Raw genomic sequence first — 21,512 nt, 5'->3', positions numbered from 1 at the left:
AAACAGGGTGTTGATAGAAATATAAAAATAGGAGAATTTCCAAAGAAAGCCAGTGTACAATTAGTGAAAATGTAAAATTCCTGCCAGTTGTCCTGAAATACCTCTGAACCTTAAATCAAGGAGCTCCTGTCTCTTCAGAGACTGTTAGTTAAAGCAGATACTGGAGGTGGTGCTGGAAGGGTAGCTGGCTGGGTGAACTCCCTGAGGAGGAGTTGAGACTGTCTTCTGAGCTTGGGGGATTCAGTGAGGAAGGGAAAGTGACTGAGGTCCCCAGGTGTGGGGAGTATAGGCGTGGGTGGCCCTCTTGTGCAGGAGTTACAAGGCCAGGTTTCCACCAAGGAAGCCAGGATTCCATTGAGGTATTCCGCAGAGCACTTGCGGTTTTTTTTTTTTTGAGAGGATTTTGCAGTATTGGAGTAGAGCAGCAGTTCCCTGAATGTGTCCTGTGGGGTTTTAATCGGTGTTACGAGGTGAGGGAGTTACGGAGAGCCAGCCAAGACTGGGAAGCTCAAAGCCAAATCGGACGGAGTGGCTCCTTTACTGCAGGTCTCTCCGAGCTTCATCTCCACCACGTGGGAGGGACTCTCCAGGCGGGGGCGGGCAGATGGAGACGCAGGTGGGGTACGAAGCATTTCCCAGGCCCGTTGGCCACAGGATCTTCATCCTCGCAGAGCTTTGCATGGGGGAGGCATTTTGAGAACGGCTGCAATTGGAGTTGCAGAGGACCCCCCCACCCCGGCAGAGGTTAAAAGAGATCAGTAGAGAAGGGAAAAGTCAGGGGAGAGGAGAGTCTTAGGGGAGAGGACAGCTTAGCAGAGGAGCAGTCCCTGGACTGAGGTCTGTAGACAGGGAGACGCGCCGTGGTGGACAGGGTCGCAGGGCGAGAGGGTGACGTAGGATGAGGAGCGGAAGGGGCACGCTGACCTGGATGGGAAGGTGTGCTGCAGGCACGCTGGCGGGGCTTCCTCAGGTGAAGACCCCTCTACAGGCTTAGACCCACTCCAAGTATAGTCTTCTTTTTCTTTTTGAGCAGCTTCCAGTAGCTGCAGAAGTTGAGGCAACTCAGGGCAGTCAGGGCTCTTTCAGAAGCCCCTGTGCAGGAAGACCGTGCTTGGGTCTGGGGGTCTCTAAACAAGACTCCTCGTGGCCCAGGGACACGAGGAGGCAGCAAAGCCGGTGGATGCAAATTCAGGCCTGCTCACCTCCTTGAAAAAGACGCGGACTGAAAGCCCATCGAGGCGTGAGCCATCTTGCTGCTTGGACTCATTCTCTTTCCTTTTTTCCTTCGCTGAAATCATTGTTTTATCTGTCTGCAGATTGTCCCAAGGCAGTCGGGTGGGAGAAGAACCAAAAGGGAGGCATGGGGCCGAGGATGGTGAACCTCAGCGAGTGCATGGACCCTAAAAGGTACAGCTTGGAAGCCGCTCCCGCCGGGCGCGCGCCCGGTTCAGGCGGAGTTGGGGGGCTTGCAGAGGGGAAGGGGCACGTCAGTAAGTGTGTTCATTCGCTCTTGGCTGCCTCCTGATTTGAGTTTGGTTGTGAGAATGAATATCAATGATGGATATCTGAAGGGCAGACAGCGTCTGTTTTTCTGGACATCCTAAATGTTGTTTTGGCTTCAAGCCCACCCTCTCAGACCTGTGCACCTACTCCACCTGTTGTCCTTTATTCGATCCCCTTCACTTGTGTTCCATTAGCCTACAGGGAAGGCCATGGTGAGAAACATTTCACAGAAACTAGTTTTGTGCTGAAGGGATGATGTAAGTACTCCCTCTACTGAGGGGACAGAAATTTCTCTGTGTTCAGTGTTAGGAAAAGGTTTCCTCTTAAGCGGCTGGTGTGGTTTTAGCCCTGGACATGATAACCCCTGTAACCAGTCAGGCTTCCCATTTCACCTGGGCTCCTGGGAGCTCCGGATCAGACGGGGGCCCGTCACGGTGCAGCTGCTGAGGACTGTGAGGCGTGCACCACTCCGTGTGGTCACCGCTGTCCCCCTCGCTTACCCTCCAGCCTCGTCTTACTTCTCCTTTGATCCTGATTGCCTCCGTTACTTGTTTCTTATCTTCTCACACAAGCTACTTTCTTTCTAAAAAAGGACAAGATTGCGGGCCTACGCGGGTGACTGGCTACATAAATAAATGATTCTCTCCTTTTCTAGGTTAGCTGAGTCATCGGTAGATCTCAACCTCAAGCTGATGTGTTGGAGATTGGTCCCCACTCTGGACTTAGACAAGGTGGTGTCTGCCAAGTGTCTGCTGCTTGGAGCCGGCACCTTGGGTTGTAACGTAGCCCGGACGTTGATGGTGAGTTTGCAGGGCTCGAATGGCGCCTCTCAAGCTGTGGCTTCTCTTCTTTCACTACACAGTCTACCCTCCGGACTTGTGGGTTTCGCATCCAAGGAAGGCATTTTTGTTTTTTAAGAAAAAAAAGAAAGGCACCCAAACCAAAAATTAACCAACTAAACAACCCCAACAGCCAAGCATGCATCTCTATTTTTTTTTTTTTTTTGTCTTTTTGTTGTATTTCTCCTTCCTTTTTTCCCTTTTTTTCCCCCCTGGGTTATTGCTCAGTTTTGACTGAAGTTTACGGTTAAAAACAAAATTTGTTTTCCAGCCTGCCTTGATCTTCAAGCGGGAGTTCATTGACTCAAAAAAAATAAAAAGAAAAAGAATCTCTGGCTGGTTCCAGGGGCTCCTGGAACCCACCCCCCTTGGATACCAGGAACGACAGACTGCACCTGAGTGCCTTCTTTCTCCTTCTTGTCTCCCTCCCTCCCTCCCTCCTTTCTTTTCTCAGTATCTCTTTCAGTATAAAAGGAACACATGCTTTGTTATAAGGTGGAAGCAAGAGATCTGCCTCCACTCCCCTCCCAAGTCACTTCCCAGAATTAAGCAACTTCATCGAGTGCTATGGAGCATCTTTCCCTGTAATTTTCATAGGCGTGTGCTAATACAGAGAGGCACTGGTCATCTTTGCTCTTATTTAGTTATTTATATTTGCAAAGCTTGGATCATTGCAACCTGTCTATAGCAAGTTTCTTTTTTTAACTCAATAGAGCAATAATTATGGTTCTCTTTCTAATTTATTCCATTTTATGTTTATGTAGAATTTTGTTATGTGCTGTGCTATGCTTAGTCACCCACTCATGTCTTGACTCTTTTCAACCCCATGGGCTGTAGCCCACCGCGCTCCTCTGTCCATGGGATTCTCCAGGCAAGAATCCTGGAGTGGGTTGCCATGCCCTCCTCCAGGGGATCTTCCCAACCCAGGGATCAAACCCAGATCTCCCGCATTGCAGGAGGATTCTTCACCGTCTGAGCCACCAGGGAAGCCCATTGTTAATATGACTTGTCTTTAGTTCATTTAATCAATTTCAACATATTTTTCTTTTAGAGATGCTGTTGAAATGAATATTCTTATACCTTTACATGTCCATGGGATTATTTCTTTAGGAAAAAAACTCTAGAAATAGAACCTACCATGTTAGAAAGAATGTGAAACAGCTTTTTTGTTTGCATTTCTTTAATTACTGAGGGTTAGTCTTTAATTTGATTTCATTTGTGAATTTTGTTTGTTCTGTTCATGTCCTTTAGGCTGTTTCTTGTATCTTGACTTGGAGTACTTTTTTAATGGATTGTTCGGTTGCTAAGTCACGTCTGATTTTTTGAGACCCCGTGGACTGCAGCATGCCAGGCTCCTCTTGTCCTCCACTGTGTCCTGGAGTTTGCTCAGATTCATGTCCATTGAGTCAGTGATGCTATCCAACCGTCTCATCTTCTGCCAAACCCTTTTCCTTTTTTATGGATGTTAACCGTTTTTCTGTAATATAATGCAAGTATTTCTCTCCATTTATTTATCTTTAGCCACGTAAAGGTTTTTAAAAATTTAATGTTATTGAATACGTTAATCTTTTCTTTTATGGTTTATAGAACTCTTATTTTTATGTTTAGATCTTTATTAATGTGGAATTTATTTTTGTTTTATGAAATTTAACAATGTAACATTTTTTAATAGTCATTTATTTTAATGTCATTCATTCACTAATACAAATCTCATTTTTCCACCTTTATTAAACTCTAAATTCCTTTATACCTGAGTCCCTTTTTGGAGTCTGTTTTTATTCCATCATTCTATTTGTTCATTCCTGCATTATTACTCATAGCTTTCACTCAAATTGCAATGAATTTATAGATAAATTGGAAGAGATTAACATCTTTATAATATTGATCCTTAGTTTCAGAAGCATTGTATATCTCTTAAATTATTTAGATCATCTTTGTAGCATTTTATTTATTTAGGTTTCCCACATGCCTCATTTAGTTAGTTTTCACATATTTAACCTCTTTTTCTTTTAAAGATACTAAATTTTCCAATTGACTCTTACTGGGATGAATATATAAGAAAGATAGTGAGTTTTGAATGTTTATCTTCTATCTGGTCATCTTTCTAAACTTTCTTGGCTATGACAGTTTTTTGTTTGATTCTTTTGAATTTTCTAGGTTGATAAGTGTTGCTCACCAACATCTATATTAGTTTCTTTTCCTTGTTTTATAGGATTGACTAGGACTCCACAGCAATGGTGAGGAACAGTGATGAGAGTTAGCACCCTCATTTGGTTACTGATTTCAGTGAGAAACTTCTTGTTTTTTCCTTTAGTTTTGATACGTGATGTTGGTTTCTGCTAATATTCTTCTGTAAGTTAAGGAGGCAGAGTTTTCTTTCTAGTTTGCTGTGAGTTTATATCAGAAATGATTGTTGAGCTTTATCATCAAATACATCTATCAAGATAATCTAAGTATTCTAATGCTGAGCATTCCTGGGAAAAACTCTATTTGTTCATAGTTTGTTATTCTTCTAATATACAGTGGAGTTCAGCTGGTAATGTTTTACTGCTAAGTTTTCCATATGTATTAATAAGTCATATTGGTTTATAGTAATGTTTTTCTTTTCCTTTCTGGTGTCATTGTTTATCTTATAGCTGAATTACACTACTTTTATAAAATAAAACTTTCTGCCTTTTTCTATGCGGCAGGACAGATTTAGTGTATGAAGTATCAGTTCCTTGATGGTTTGGTAAAATTCAGTTATAAATCCAGCTCAGCGTGATGCCTTTGGAATTTTGTTAGCGATGAGAGCAGGGAATCTGTGGGAACTTTTAGAAATGTTTCTATGGTCATTGACCTTTTAGATTTTATACCTCTTTTGAGTCAGTTTAGTCATGTTGTTTTCCTAGAAAATCATCCATTTCATCTCAATTTGAAAATTAATTGATATAAAATACATATAGTATTCTCTTGCTATCTTCTCCATCTTTTCTTTATCTTATTTATTATCTATTTATTTATGTTTGGCTGTGCTGCACATATGTGTGGGATATTAGTTCCCTGACCAGGGATTGAGTGGGATCCCTGTAGTGGAAGCTCAGAGTCTTAAGTACTGACCCCCAGGGAAGTTCCTATCTTCTCTTTAGTAGTAGTAGTGTTAGTTGCTCTGTCTTGTCCAACTCTTTGTGACCCCATGGGCTGTAGCAAGTCAGGATCCTCTGTTCATGGGATGCTCAGGCAAGAATACTGGGGTGGGTTGCCATTCACTTCTCTAGGGGATCTTCCCAGCCCAGGGATCGAGCCCAGGTCTCCTGTATTGCAGGCAGATTCTTTACCACCTGAGCTGTATTCCTAATGTTGAATATTTTTGTTTTCTCTTTTTTCCTGTTATTCAGACTTTCCAGATAGGCTTGTTAAATCCTTGGTCTCTTTTTTTCTGTAATTTTTGTTTTGGTTTGTTTCCAGATTCACTACTATCTACTTTTTATTAATTTCTTCATCTTTTTATAGGAATTTATTTCATTCTTTCCCTAACTTCCAGAATTAGGTACATAGGTTTTCCCAGCACTTTTTAAATTATGAAGTCAGTATAGATCTAGATCCATTATAGAAAATTTCTACAGTGTAAGAGTTATGAGGCAGAAAAAGAAGACCCATTTTTCTACTACTTTATCACTTGTTTCCTTTCAGTGTTTAACATATATTTAAATTTTTTATTTGATATGTAAAAATGTCCCTTGTTTTTATCAGTTAACACAAAACACTTTCTAATGTTGTTAAAGAGAATACCTAAAAAGCTTTTTTAATGGCTGTAGAATCAGTTCAGTTCAGTTTCTCAGTCGTGTACAACTCTTTGCGGTCCCCTGGACCATAGCACGCCAGGCCTCCCTGTCCATCATCAACTCTGAGAGCTTGTTCAAACTCATGTCCATCAAGTCAGTGATGCCACCAAACCATCTCATCCTCTGTCATCCCCTTCTTCTCCTGTCTTCCATCTTTCCCAGCATCAGGGTCTTTTCAGATGAGTCGGCTCTTTGCATCAGGTGGCCAAAGTATTCGAGTTTCAGCTTCAGCATCAGCCCTTCCAATGAATATTCAGGACTGATTTCCTTTAGGATATAGGCTGGTTGAATCTCTGTGCAGTCCAAGGGACTCTCAAGAGTCTTCTCCAACACCACAGTTCAAAAGCATCAGTTCTTCAGTGTTCAGCTTTCTTTATGGTCCAACTTTCACATCCATACACAACTACTAGAAAAACCGTAGCTTTGACTAAACGGACCTTTGTTGGCAAAGTAATGTTTCTGCTTTTTTAATATGCTGTCTAGTTTGGTCATAACTCTTCTTCCAAGGAGCAAGCGTCTTTTAATTTCATGGCTGTAGTCACCATCCGCAGTGATTTTGGAGCCCCCCAAAATAAAGTCTGTCACTACTTTCATCGTTTCCCCATCTATTTGCCATGGAGTGATGGGACTGGATGCCATGATCTTCGTTTTTTGAATGTTGAGTTTTAAGCCAACTTTTTCACTCTCCTCTTTCACTTTCATCAAGAGGTTCTTTAGTTCCTCTTCACTTTCTGCCGTAAGGGTGGTGTCATCTGCATATCTGAGGTTATTAATATTTCTCCTGGCAATCTTGACTCCAGCATGTGCTTCATCCAGCCTGGTATTTTGCATGATCTACTCTGCACATAAGTTAAATAATCAGGGTGACAATATACAGCCTTGACATACTCCCTTCCCAATTTGGAACCAGTCTGTTGTTCCATGTCCAGTTCTAACTGTTGCTTCTTGACCTGCCTACAGATTTCTCAGGAGGCAGATAAGATGGTCTGGTATTCCCATCTCTTTAAGAATTTTCCATAGTTTGTTGTGATTCACACAGTCAGAGGCTTTGGCGTAGTCAATAAAGGATAAGTAGATGTTTTTCTGGAACTGTCTTGCTTTTCTATGATCCATTAGATGTTGGCAACAAGAAGTTGGCTGTAGAATATGCCTTCTTATATGACGAAACATGATTTACTGAGACATTCTTCTATTTTTAGGCATTAACATTGCTTTCTATCTTTTACAACTATAAATTATTTTATAGAGAACATCTTGGTGATTTCATTTTTGTCAATATTTTGAATTATTTCCTAAGATAGATTGCTGTAAATAGGTTGATATGATTGATATGAGCATGTAAAAAATTCTAGAATCATATTGCCAGATTGCTTTCCAGAAGAGTGATACCAGTTTACATTCTCAGTCAATGAAATCTCAATGAAATAAAATACCAGTATTACATTCTCAATCATTAAAACCCCATCCTCACTAGCATTGAGTATTGTAATTTTCTTTAATCTTTGCCAATTAGCCATTACAATGTATGTGCTTAGTCTGCTGAAGAAGGGATAGGCTACCCTCTCCAGTAGTCTTGGGCTTCCCTTGTGGCTCAGCTGGTAAAGAATCCACCTGCAGTGCGTGAGACCTGGGTTCAATCCCTGGGTTGGGAAATCCCTTGGAGAAGGGAAAGGCTACCCACTTCAATATTCTGGCCTGGTGAATTCCATGGACAGTATAGTGCGTGGGGTCGCAAGGAGTCAGACATGACTGAGTGAGTTTCACTTCACTTCTTGTTCTATATGTGCTTAGTCTCTCAGCCCGACTCTCTGTGACCCCATGGACTGTAGCCCGCCAGGCACCTCTGTCCATGGGGATTCTCCAGGCAAGAGTACTGCAGTGGGTTGCCGTCCCTCCTCCAGGGGATCTTCCCAACCCAGAGATCGAACCCAGGTTTCCCGCATTGCAGGTGGATTCTTTACTGTCTGAGCCACTAGGAAAGCCCAAGAATACTGGAGTGGGTATCCTATCCATGTTGCAGGTGATCTTCCCAACCCAGGAATTAAACCAGGGTCTCCTGCATTGCAGGTGGATTCTTTGCCAGCTGATATACCAGGGAAGGCCCATTAAACTGTATAGCATTCCAAGAAACCGAAAGTTAAGTGTGCAAGTCCACGTGCCTGTGACTCACCTGCAGCATGCTTGTAATTTATGTAGCTTTCTTCTTCTGTAGCAGTTTCCAGACTGCCTTCCTTGCTATCCACTCAGCACTGCTTTAAGGAATGCAAAAATACTCCCTAAATAAACATCCCCTAGCCAAGCACAAATGACCTTTGGGTTTTCCACAGTTTTTTTCCCCCTACATGGTGGTTTGCTCAGCTGGTAAAAGTCACTTATGAAACAGGGTGAGTAGACTAGAGTTACCCGTGGGCTTCAAAACACACAGCCAGTCTAAACTGTGCTTTCAAAAGGATGAATTCTGGCCTGTCATCTTCACCCCAACAGCGGATCTTGGATTGTGTTGGCTTTGCCCCTGCAATTGTCAGACTAACTGAATTTCAGTGTCCCTGATGGAGGCAACAACAGATTGGTTCCAAATTGGGAAAGGAGTACGTCAAGGCCATATATTGTCATCCTGCTTATTTAACTTAAAATAAGTTGCAGAGTACATCATGTGAAATGCCAAGCTAGATGAAGCACAAGCTGGAATCAAGATTGCCAGGAGACATATCAATAACCTCAGATATGCAGATGACACCACCCTGTGGCAGAAACCGAAGAAGAACTAAAGAACCTCTTGACAAAAGTGAAAGAGGAGAGTGAAAAAGTTGGCTTAAAGCTCAACATTCAAAAAACGAAGATCATGGCATTCGGTCCCATCACTTCATGGCAAATAGATGGGGAAACAATGGAAGTAGTGACAGACTTTATTATTTTGGGCTCCAGAATCACTGCAGTTGGTGACTTTAGCCATGAAATTAAAAGACACTTGCTCCTTAGAAGAAAAGTTATGACCAACCTAGACAGCATTTTAAAAAGCAGAGACATTCCTTTGCCAACAAAGGTCCATCTAGTCAAAGCTGTGGTTTTTCCAGCAGTCATGTATCTTGTTCCAAAGATGTGAGAGCTGGACCATAAAGGAAGCTGAACACCAAAGAATTGATGCTTTTGAACTGTGGTGTTGGAGAAGACTCTTGAGAGTCCCTTGGACAGCAAGGAGATCAAACGAGTCAGTCCTAAAGGAAATCAGTCCTGAATATTCATTGGAAAGACTGATGCTGAAACTGAAACTCCAGTATTTTGGCCACCTGATGTGAAGAGCTGACTCAGTGTAAAAGACCCTGATGCTGGGAAAGACTGAAGGCAGGAGGAGAAGGGGACGACAGAGGATGAGATGGTTAGATGGCATCACCGACTCTATGGAAATAAATTTGAGCAAGCTCCAAGAATTGATGAGGGACAGGGAAGCCTGGCGTGCTGCAGTCCATGGGGTCGCAAAGAGTCAGACACGATTGAACAATTGAACTGACTGAACCGATGGAAAGATATTGAAATAAGACAGAGATCAGACTCTTAGTCAGACTCTGCAGTCAGTCCTAGCAGGGCTTCTCTTAGGCCACTGTTTCTGATTTGCTGACATACACATATCCCACCTCACCCCCCAAGAAAGGAAGCATCTTCTTTTCTGCACCCTGGGCATCTCATTTCCTCCTCACCATTAACCAGATTTATGACCCACGGTGAGTCACGTATCTTTTCTGGGCTTCGGTTTCTGTATCTGTAAAATAAAGTAATGGAGCTAAAGATTTTCAGGAGCCTATCTGACTTTAAAATTGTTCAGTTCTGAGATTCAGTTGAGATGTATGAAGTCATGAAAGCTATTTCTGAGAACGTAGAGCTGTCCCCTACATTCCAGAATATTCATAAGGGCTTTGCTTCATTGAGAAATAGTACAAAATCTTCTATGGTGTTATACAATTGGAAATAACTTAGAAGTCACTTTTATTAATACATGGAGCTATTTTAGGCCTTGAGTGAATTTTAGGATGAGCTGTTCCATATGCTGACTGACTCATTCAGGAAAGCGAGGTCACTGGGCGGCCCTTGACGGTCCTCTGAAGACAGCAGCAGGGACTCACCTTCCTAAGCTTCCTCTGGTGCCACTGTCAAAAATAGTGAAGTGTTAGTCAGACCAGCAGCGACATATTTCTTAGTCTCATTGCTGTAGGAAGCGAGGCACCGGGTGTATAATTATTTTGTCTTTTAAAGGAAGTTGACATTCTATCTGTCAAAAATGGACTCTGCACAATTCAATTTCCAGCGTTTCCTGTATTTCAGTGTTCCCAAGCTGCCCCAAAGCCAAACCCCTTTTAGAGATTGGTAGAGAGACACCCTGTGCAATGTCCATCAGAAACCCACCGCGATCCCCTGTTTCCCGTGCAGGGCTGGGGCGTCAGATGCATCACGTTCGTGGACAACGCCAGGATCTCCTACTCTAACCCCGTGAGGCAGCCGCTGTATGAATTTGAAGACTGCCTGGCGGGCGGGAAGCCCAAGGCCCTGGCGGCAGCAGACCGGCTGCAGAAGATCTTCCCCGGAGTGGTATGTTGGTGCTGGGTGCTGAGAACATCAGGGCTTTTTGCCAGGGCCTGTCCGTGTTTAAGTGTTAATCACATAGGAATCAAGCCCTACCGGGATGGAGGGAACAGAGACAGACATCAGTCACTTACTGCCGGGGCCTCATCGTGTGTTTCTTTAGGAACCTCTGTTTCCTCATCTCAGAAGTGGGGATTACAAGAACAAAATAAAACCCTCATATATTATTGTGAAACCAACATGGAGGCTATATGACAAAGTGTTTTATAAGTTACAAAGCACAGAGTTGAGGAATTTGGGGGTCCGCATGGTGTTAGATACTGCCTTGTTCCAAAGGGATTTATCCACTTTGGATATTGGATCCAGTGTAGGATATGATCTCCCTCATGGCCAGGATGCCTGATGGTTAGTACAGGTTTATGAAATTAGATATAGTCTGCACAAGAAAGATCTGGCAAAATGTTCAGCCTTTTACTCTAGCCAATGCTTATCCTTGACGTCTGTCATTTACTTTGAAAACGGTGAGAGGCAAGTCGTTCAGCTCATTTGGTTAAACATCTGGCCATGTTTTTGAGGTTATCCAGCAGAACAGATTCTGCATCTTGCATGCTTTGTTGATTTGCGTGACAGAGGTTAGCTCAGGTGTCCCCAAAGCATCTGCTTCTACTGAAAGTGCCACAAGAGGCTCTCAGTGCTGGCTTAAAAATAGAAGAAAAAAAAAAAAAGCCTGCTTTCTTAAGGTTTCTCTGTTCAGTCACTGAGCATTAGATTCATTCATTTTCAGCCTTTGCTTTAAAAGCGACTTTGGCCCTTTTGTCCATTTCACCAGAAGAATGTCATCTCTTGGGTTTAATTCAGTGGGACTGACTGAGCCCTCTGTACCCAGCTAGGTGCTGGGTGACAAGAGGGAGAAGAATAAGTTACACCCCATCGTTGAGGAGACCTCTTAGTTACGTTTCTGCTGTGACGACATTACACATCACACACTCCCAGCATCCAAGTGGCTTACAATCACGAACCCTGATTTCATGTTTGCAGGTCTGCGGTTCGTCGTGGCTTAGTGGCTGGGCTGGACTGGACTCTGGCTTTGAGTCCTGTTCCAGTCTGCCCTGTATGTCATAATTCCAAAGTCTAGGCTCCAGGAGCAATGGTCAGCTGGTCCTGCTCTCGTTACGATAGAAGGTGGAAGTGTAAAGGAGTTGGTCAGCCTACCAGCACTTCCTGTGTCTCTTAAAGTCTCAGCAGTGTCCTCTATCGCCGTCGCCAGAGCAGGTCACAGGGCCAGGCCCCAAGTCAGTGGGGTTGGTCCGGATACTCTGCCTACCTGGTGGGAGGTCCTGCAAAGCCGTGTGGCTAAGGGTGTGGACACATAATTCTATTAGAGGTGGGCAGTGCATAGTCAGGAAGAATAATCCATTCTATCACCGGAGACAGACCTGGCTTTGAATCTGAGCTCTGCCTGAGATTTTTGCTCACTCAAATCCTAGCCATGGTCTGTGACCCAATGCAGTTCCCCCTATTTTATTTGTTCAGTTATCCTATGACTTACTCATTCATCATACGTTTATTTAAGGCCTGCCATGTGCTAGGGGCTGGGGAACAAGGCAGACGAACTTCCCTCTTCCTCGCCTGGAGCTGAGAGTCTAATGGGGGATGTGGTCAAGAAACTAATTTCATGAATGGCTACACTTGTAATAAGTGCACGAAGCGGGAGCTCAGTGGCTGTGGGAATGTTTAGCAGGTACACCTGACCTGGAACAGACTTCCTTGAGGAAGCTAAGCCCTGAGACACGGGTGAGAGTTAGCTAGACCAGGGCGGACAGAGCAGCCTGTGCAGACGCCTGAGGTAGGACACAGCCTGTGCCCCTGTGGACAGAAAGGAAGTCGGGCTGGCTGCGGCACGGGGTCAAGAAAGAGACTCAGAGCTAGGGCCTCAGCAAGGGCCCGGTCATGCTGGGCCTTAGAGTTCAGGTTCCCCTTTTCTTGAAAGCATCAGCCCACCAGGACCCTTCGTACGTTCAATTTAGTATAGTTTTTCATTCAACAGATACTGCCTCATCACCTTCCTTACACCAGGCCCCGGACAGGAGGCTAGTCTAAGTGAAGAAGACATGAAAAGAGGTGAAAAGAACTCAGCCACAAATAATATTCGTAATCCTAGGGTGGAATTCATTGCATAGGGAAACAACTGACCTTGAATCAATCAAGTAACCACTTGAGGTCACTATTTGCCCCGCAAAGGTGAGGCAATAAAATGTAGGGTTGTAGAGCCACACTGAGGGTTTTTAAAATCCATCTCTGGACATCTGTTTCCAACCCTGATGAGTGACTGATGGACTGGCTCTCCTGCCATGATGCATCTACTGGTTCTGCACCTGAGTAGACTATGTAAAATGACTTGGCAGAAGCTGACCAGCAGGCAGTGAGAGACTGTGGGCTCAGAAAGAAGTGTTTGTCCCAATTTATTGCACGGAGGCATTTTTTAGCCCTTGTCAGAGCCCACAGGGAGCCCAAGGAGGTATTGTTGATCTTGATGAGCTGAGGAAACAGATGAGAATTCAGAGCAGCCAGGCAGCTGAAACTTTAGGACAGAATATCAGACCTGCGCGAGCCGTGCAGGGAAGGAGTTCCAGAAGAGTGTCTGGGCAGCAGCACCTTGAGGCTTCGCACGTTCTCAGGGCAGGACTCCGTAATCTGGGCAGGAAGCACCGTGAGTCTGCTGTGGGCAGAATGGGGTTCCAGAGCCCCTACAGGCTGCAAGGCACCGGAGTCCCAGACATCCAGAAGGGAGAGACCTCTCTGGCCACTCTGGGCCCTTAGGTGACACCCCAGTGAGGCTACAGAACTAAACATAAAAACTGGAACTAGAGAGCTTCTACAAGAGAGAAGCCTGGTGATCCTGTGATGACAGAGATTCCTAGCACCATGGAAATACTGATCATAAGTGAGAAAATGGATGAGTAGGACTTCATCGAAATTTTAAGTTTCTGCTTCTCAAAAGATGTTGATAAGAGAACACAAAGGCTGACCCAAACTAAAACTACTCACAGTACACGTATTTGGCAAACAACCTATATCCGAGATACATGAGCAACTCCTGCTACCCGATAGTAAGACAGGCAAACCTTTTTTTTTGTAAGGGACTGAAGGGTTGGGCCAGCACGGCTTCCTAGGGAAGGTGTGTGCGTGGCCAGTGAACACATGTCATGCTCAACACCATCAGTAGTCATCATGGGCTGTGAGTCAGGCCCATGAAGACATATCCCTGCACATGCACTGAAATGACTACAGTTAGAAGACTGGCAGTGCTAAATGGTGGGAGGGTGAGGGGCACCCACAGCTCTCACACTCTGGGGGCAGAGGTCCTGGGGATTGACTGCGGAAGGTAGAAGAGCGTTGCCTGGATAATAGTCGATGCCCTGAGGGGCGTGTGCAGTGGTTAATTCGCAGCTTGTCAAAACACATCAAACTGGACACGCGAGGTCCATCCGTGTACCTCACTTGCTGTACATTATCGCTCGCCCTGGCTGCACGTTTGAGTCATCTGGAGAGTTTTAGAAAATATCCATCCCTGGGCCCACTCTCAGAGACTCCAGTTGAAATGGTCTGGGGAAAAGCCTGGGCATTAGGAATTTAAGCAGCTCTCTAGGTGGTTCTGATGTACAGCCAAGGCTGAACACTACTGTGCTGGCAGCTTGCTGAATTCCAGCCTCAGACCTGTGGGCCTCAGTGGCGGGCCGGGAGCCAGTGCTCCTCCGCAGACTCAATGGCTGGAGCTTTAGCAAGCAGAGATTCATTCAGGTTAGCCAAGTAGATGGGGGTGAGGGTCTGAATTATTCAGAAGGTCAGAATTGGGGGTGAGTAATTACGCTTTAATCTTGGTGTCGTTAAAATTCCCAGGCAATAACTTTGTGGATCGAGCAACCATCACTTAAAACACGTTGTCTGTTGTAAATACGACAGTAAGGTATTATCGTTGTTATTACGGTGGTTGCTGCTTTTCTTACTGTTCATTATGGTATTAGGTATGCAGCAGATACACTGTACTTAAGGAATGAATGAATGAGTGAGTGAATTATGAGGTCCTGAGAGGTATCTTTGTGGTGTCCTCGTTAAAATGGACTTGTTTTGAACCTTCTTAACTGAAGTTCTTTCTGCCTGGCATCTTTTGCGGCAACCTTTTTTTCCCCCCTGCTCAATTCTTTTTGAAATTTTTGCTGTTATTACGACTGTGCCTTTCTTGAATTCCAGATATTAGGTTTGGTGAAGAAAATAGCATCCACTTACAAAACAGGTTTTCCTTTGTAAAGGGGCCTACTGCTGTGCCCCCTGCGCTGCTTCTGCAGGGTGTGAGCGGTCTCGACAAATAAAAAAGCTGGTGTTTTCACACGCTTCCCTGTGGCAGGGCTATGCAGGGGATTGGGTGTGCAGTTTGTGATTCTAGAACACTTTCTTTTCTGGGAAAAGTCAATGTCCCTGGCTTCACTGGCACGCATATGTGACTCACAGTTCATCTGCCAACACATTGTGGAGCCAGCAGGGGACAAAAGGTAAGTTACAGAGCTCCTAAAGGCCCCATGATACGTCTTGAGCCTTGAGAACCCAGGTTACTCTACCAGCCCCTCTACCCCTCAGACTAATATCTTCACATTCCTAAGTCTAGTTTTCTGATCAGTGAGCAAGGAGAGTCTTTCAGTTTTGAGGGTTTTATTTGTTTTTAATGCATATGGCCCCTGATAAAATTAAGGCAAGACTCTCAGCCATCCTAATCTTAGGTGAATTTTGTTAAATTATTTCCGATTGTGACATCCCTTTTGGAGGTGTTCCATACTAAGAAAGCAGAGTGGAGGGCAATCTGGAGACAAGTGGAGAGACAGTCCGGCTGGACCGAGGGCCTTGGGGAAGCCGAGGGCATTGTGATGACATGCCTTGGCCCCAGGTTGTAGGAAAGAGACAGTTCTGTCCAGTGTCTGCTTTGTCCACACGGGAAGTGCCTCCCCCAACCCCTGCCACTTTGGAGCTAGATCCGTGTGTCTCTGCTGCCCTGTCCAGCCTTAGGGGCCTGCGATGCCAGGACAGCTGGTCTGGGTCGCAGAGGTGAAGAAGGTGGGGAGCTCAGCTGGCAGAAGGCTGAGGCAGCATGGTCGTGATGGGGAGATGTCAGGTTGTAAGTGGCCCTGCGTGCTCAAGGTGACAGGGAGATGCAGGCTCTGGGATCCCACCCGTCGCTTTGCCTCAGAAACCCCCCCTCTCTGGGTGTGTCCCCAGAACGCCAGAGGGTTCAACATGAGCATCCCCATGCCGGGGCACCCCGTGAACTTCTCCAGCGTCACCCTGGAGCAGGCCCGCAGGGACGTGGACCAGCTGGAGCAGCTCATCGACGACCACGACGTCGTCTTCCTGTTGATGGACACCCGGGAGAGCCGGTGGCTGCCTGCCGTCATCGCCGCGAGCAAGAGAAAGGTAGGGCGGGGCCCCATCTCCCAGGGCGGAGTGCCCCCCATTCTGCCCCCACCTCCGGAGCGGAGGGGTGTTTGTGTGGCCTGCTGACCCAAGGCCAAGGGCTTCCTCCGCAGACCATGTGCCTCATGCACCATCATGTAGCCCAGATGTTACCCTGTGAGCCCCGTGCCCTGGCGGGGCCACTCTGCTTACAGTGGAACGTGAGCTCCCAGAGGACGCAGACTCCGGCTCATTCAGCACGGTCGGGCCAGTGACAACTTGAAGGGCCGCAAGAACGAATGGTTCAGGAAGTCAGGGTGCATACACATGATAGAATAGTATGTAACCAGTCACAGTTATGCCGTCAAAGAATTTTAATATAATGGAAAATACTACGTAGTTAAATAAGTATATATATATATATATCTTACGTCAGTTATGTTTATGTATATGAAGATATCCATGTCTGTTTATCAAAGAATGGGGGTGGCAAGAGAAAGGGAGAAAGAGAGGAGGGGGATGGGCGAGAGAGAAAATAAAAATGCCTCGGACTATTATTATAACTGTTAGGGCTGTGAGATTCTGAGTGATTTTTGTTGTCTTTTCCGGTGTGGTTTTCTTTGATTTTTTCAGTGTTCTATGTAAATAGAAATTTGGGAGAATAAGTCAATTTATGACTAACAAGTTATTATAGTATTAAAGGAAAAGAAGCTTTCCTTGAAAACCTGTGTGAAGGGTGAATTATATGACATGAAAAAAATCTATGAAATTTATGAAAAAAAAAATCTCTGTAGAAATGACAAATGACAGCATAATGCTGCAAAGAATGGCTTTGAGAACTCTGGACACTTAGTTTTATATACCTTCCTTCTTATCAGCTAAGCGACCTTGGGCAAGTTGTAGAAATAACCTTTCTGACTTTCAGCATCTTCTTCTATAAGTAAGAAATGTTTGCTGGGAGTTTTAAATGAAACCAAGAGATAATTTATGTTAACCACTTGTCAAGTCTTTTGCGCTTAGTAAGCCCTCAGTCTTGGGTAGCTGTTACCAACATTGTTGTTGTTGCGTTGCTAAGCTGTGTCTAACTCTTTGTGACCACATGGACTGCATGATGCCAGGCTTCCCTGTCTATCACTGCCTCCTAGAGTTTGCTCAAATTCATGTCTACTGAGTCAGCAGTGTTATCCAACCATCTCATCCTTTGTCATCCCCTTCTCCTCCTGCCTTCAATCTTTCCCAGCATCAGGGTCTTTTCTGATGAGTCGGCTCTTTGCATCAGGTGGCCGAAGTATTGGAGCTTCAGCATCAGTCCTTCCAATGAATATTCAGGGTTGAATACCAACATTAGCTTATAGAACCTAATTACAATCGAACAGAAACACTACGAAACAAGTTTTTTAAGTTGACCCAATATGCAGTTAGCCATGGCCTAAAATGTAAGCGTCTCTTACCTCTGGTCTTTTATTCCTTGGAACTCACAGCTGGTCATCAATGCTGCCTTGGGATTTGACACCTTCGTTGTCATGAGACACGGCCTGAAGAAGCCCAGGCATCAGGGAGCCGGGGACTTGTGTCCCAGCTACCCCGTGGCATCTGCCGACCTCCTGGGCTCATCGCTGTTTGCCAACATCCCTGGCTACAAACTTGGCTGCTACTTCTGCAACGATGTGGTGGCCCCAGGGGATGTAAGTGGATTTCTTTGTTGTTGCAGGTATCTCCTACAGCCGTCTTGCCCACTAGGGCAAAGAGACCCAGCTCTTTCCTTTAAGACTGTTCATAATATTGTCTTTTAACGAAGAGAAAAATCTTCTTATTTGGGGATGTGGCATTATCCCTCGTGAGCCTTGCTTGGCATCATAGACTGTGTACAGCTGTGCCCTGCTCACCAGTGTCTCCGGGGCACTCAAGGGTTTTTAAGAGTATTACCTCATTTAGTTACCTAACAGGTATATTTTGTTTTTCTTGGTACTCGCAAGACATGGTATTATGTGAGGCCGACTGATCTCTGCCAACAGTGAGTGTCTGGCTGTGTCATAGAGCTTTACCATGGAGGAGTTGCATGCCCCTGATAACTTGCCTTGGGTGGAAAAGAACTTTGCGTTCACGTCCATGACTGTTTCTCCGTAGTCAACCAGAGACCGGACCTTGGACCAGCAGTGCACCGTGAGTCGTCCGGGACTAGCCATGATCGCAGGGGCGCTGGCGGTGGAGTTGATGGTTTCCGTTCTGCAGCATCCCGAAGGGTGAGTTTCCCGTTTAGAGATGGCTGTTGAGACAAAGACAGCTTCTGTATCTCCCTTGACCTTTTCTCAGTCTGACTTTTTTCTGAGAATTGTGTTGTTCTTTCCACTCTCAAAAAAACAAGATTAAAAAAGAAACAACCTGGTTTGATACTTTGGGCTGGTAAACTTGTCATGTGATGTTTGGAGCTGTGTCTCTGCGTCCTTGTAGAACTGAACTCTCCTAGGGTTATTTGGTAATGGATGATAAGGAAGGATAAAAATTTTCATAGGGGCTTTAGGACCTTCCTGCTTTCATTCTGTTATATATTATTTTTGATCTTCTTAGCTCTTAGCATTTGAAAGGCAGTACATGAATCACATATGATAGGACTTGGATTTGGCTGTATGTAACAGATCCATCTTCAGTGACTTAGTCAGATGGGCAAGGTTTTATTTTTCTCATGCAGCAAGAAGCTCAGAGGCAGGCCCCCAGACAGGGGTTCCCATGCACCGTCAGACACTGTGTTTCTTGATCATTCACCCAGCCACTCTTGGCTTTCTTCCTTATGCTTGTCCTGTTGTGGTCACAGGATGAGTGCTCTGCCTTCAGGGTTGCTTCTGTGTTACAGTTAAGAAGAAAGGAGTGACCAAAGGATGCAAGCTGTGCTCATCTGAGGCTCTCCCCCACCACCCTGCTTTTTTTGGCCATGTTCTGCAGCATGTGGGATCTTAGTTCCTAACCAGGAATTGAACCTGTGCCTTCTGCAGTGGAAGCATGGAATCTTAACCACTGAACCTCCAGGGAAGTCCCCGAGGCTGACCCCCTTTAAATGGCTCTCCAGGAAGACTTATACGTTGATTCTAAAACTCGTATATAACTTGACCTTGCCCTTACAACTGCAAGGAAGACGGACAAATGTAGTTCTTTGACTGGGCACATTGCCTCTGAATGAAACTATGATGAGATAGGAAAGGAGAATGGATGTTGGGCAGGCACCCAGCAGTGTCTACACACTCATTAAAAAAAATTCTGTATATATTTAAACCCTAGAAGATACTGTTATTGTTACATAGTTGGGTTCATTTAATTTTGTTATTATTTTCCATTTTTTGACTTTGCTTTCTATGTCCTTGAGCTTCTATCCTAGGTCATTTTCCTTCTGCTGAAAGAACACCCTTTATCATTTCCTTTAGAAATGCCAGTGACAAAGATGTTTTAGTTTTTGTCTGTCTAAAAAATGCCTTTGTTTTATCTTTGTGCTGAAAAATATTTTTGCCATGTACAGAATTCTAGACTGGTTCAGTTCAGTTCAGTCTCTCAGTCTTGTCTGACTTTTTGTGACCCCATGGACTGCAGCACACCAGGCCTTCCTGTCCATCACCAACTCCCAGAGTTCACCCAAACTCATATCCAGTGAGTTGGTGATGCCATCCAACCAGCTCATCCTCTGTCGTCCCCTTCTCCTCCTGCCTTCAATCTTTCCCAGCATCAGGGTTTTTTCCAGTGAGTCAGTTCTTCACGTCAGGTGGCCAAAGTATTGGAGTTTCAGCTTCAGCATCAGTCCTTCCAATGAACACTCAGGACTGATCTCCTTTAGGATGGACTGGTTGGATCTCCTCACAGTCCAAGGGACTCTCAAGAGTCTTCTCCAACACTACAATTCAAAAGCATCAGTTCTTCAGCGCTCAGCTTTCTTTATAGACCAACTCTCACATCCATACATGACCACTGGAAAAACCATAGCCTTGACTAGATGGACCTTTGTTGGCAAAGTAATGTCTCTGCTTTTAGTACGCTGTCTAGGTTGGTCACAACTTGTCTTTTAGCATGTTGGGAAAATAATCCTGTTGTCTCTGGCTGCCATTATTCTTGTTGAGGAGCCAGGTGTTTATCTCACTGCTGCTCCTTTGGTACAGTTGGGTTTTCTCCCCCTGCCCCTGCCCTCAGTTGCTTTTAAGATCTTCTCAATATTTCATTGGAAATATTTACGTAATTCTGTATTTATTATTATATACTTATTTCTGTGTTTATTCTGATTGTGCTTTCTAGTGCCTCTTGAATCCATGGCTTGATGTTTTTCAGCCATGGTGGAAAACTTTCTGCCATTATCTCCTAAAGCATTGCTTCTGCCTCTTTTTTGATTCTTTCCTTTTGAGTCCCCAGCTGCATGTCAGAATCCAATGATGCGCTTTTCTGTGTTTTCCATCATTATGTCTTTCCTTGCTTCAGTCTGGCTGTTTGCTTTTTGGCTTATCTTCCAGTTTACTGATTCTCTCTTCTCTCTTCTATGTCTATTTGTTAAACTATCCACTGAGTTTTAAACTTCATTATTATATGTTTCAGTTCTACAATTTCTAGAAGTAATTTGATCTTATTTTACACATTTCCTGTTCTCTGCTGAAATTGTGGCTTTTTTTAATTCTTTGAAAACATTTAATCATGTTTTCCTTTTAATTTTTATCAGATATGCCCATTAATGTGAGATCTCCTATGAGTATGCTCCTCTTGTCTATAGCTTTTATCTCCTCATATACCTGTTTTTTTTAAACGAAGCCTTTTTATTATAGAAAAATAAAACATATATGAAAAAAGACATATATTGTGTGTTACATACACACACACCATTTGTATATATATAAAAACTCCTTTGTATGCACCATCCATTTCAGTAATTACCAACACATGACCGGTCATCATTTATCTGTACTACTGTCCATGTTTTTTCTTCTTCCACTGACTTTAAAGCAAATCCCAAGACATAGTACTTCAGTCATAAAAATGTATCTATTCGGTATGTATCTCCACTATTTTTACATATAAAAACAAAGGCAGTTCCCTAATATTATCGCATATCCAGTAAGTATTTAAATTTCCTTAATTCCTGAATTTGCTTGGTTATCTGACTGAGTACTGGCCATTATGTGAAAAATTATATAGATGTTGTGATTTCCATTTCCTCCTGGGAAACTCCAAGTGGAGTGCCATCTTAGACCATCGTAGTCAGTTAGCACTGGTCTGTTTTCAGGTCCTCCCTTAGTCTGAGGATGTATCCCCGCCATGATCCCAACTCAAAGCCTGGGATATTCTCCAAGGTTCCTCCCTATGG

At 44.3% G+C, this 21,512-nt stretch overlaps 1 protein-coding gene across 5 annotated transcripts in view; it reads left to right on the top strand.

Annotated features, from left to right (window-relative positions):
- ATG7 (autophagy related 7) overlaps positions 1-21,512 on the top strand; it is a 231,789-nt gene that overhangs the window by 54,144 nt on the left and 156,133 nt on the right. For 4 of the 5 annotated variants that reach the window (XM_043442238.1, XM_043442241.1, XM_043442239.1 and 1 more), the window contains exons 10-15: positions 1,317-1,407; positions 2,159-2,303; positions 10,589-10,747; positions 16,010-16,204; positions 17,665-17,868; positions 18,311-18,449. In XM_043442238.1, coding sequence (XP_043298173.1) covers positions 1,317-1,407; positions 2,159-2,303; positions 10,589-10,747; positions 16,010-16,204; positions 17,665-17,868; positions 18,311-18,430 — 914 coding nt within the window. In that variant the 3' untranslated portion in view covers positions 18,431-18,449. Of the gene's footprint in view, positions 1-1,316; positions 1,408-2,158; positions 2,304-10,588; positions 10,748-16,009; positions 16,205-17,664; positions 17,869-18,310; positions 18,450-21,512 lie in introns of those variants that run through there. The other variant, XM_043442242.1, reaches the window with a different exon arrangement.

The sequence above is a fragment of the Cervus canadensis genome, chromosome 22 (genome assembly GCF_019320065.1).
Source record: "Cervus canadensis isolate Bull #8, Minnesota chromosome 22, ASM1932006v1, whole genome shotgun sequence".
Lineage (NCBI taxonomy): Eukaryota > Metazoa > Chordata > Mammalia > Artiodactyla > Cervidae > Cervus > Cervus canadensis.
This window is presented reverse-complemented; position numbering and strand designations above follow the sequence as displayed.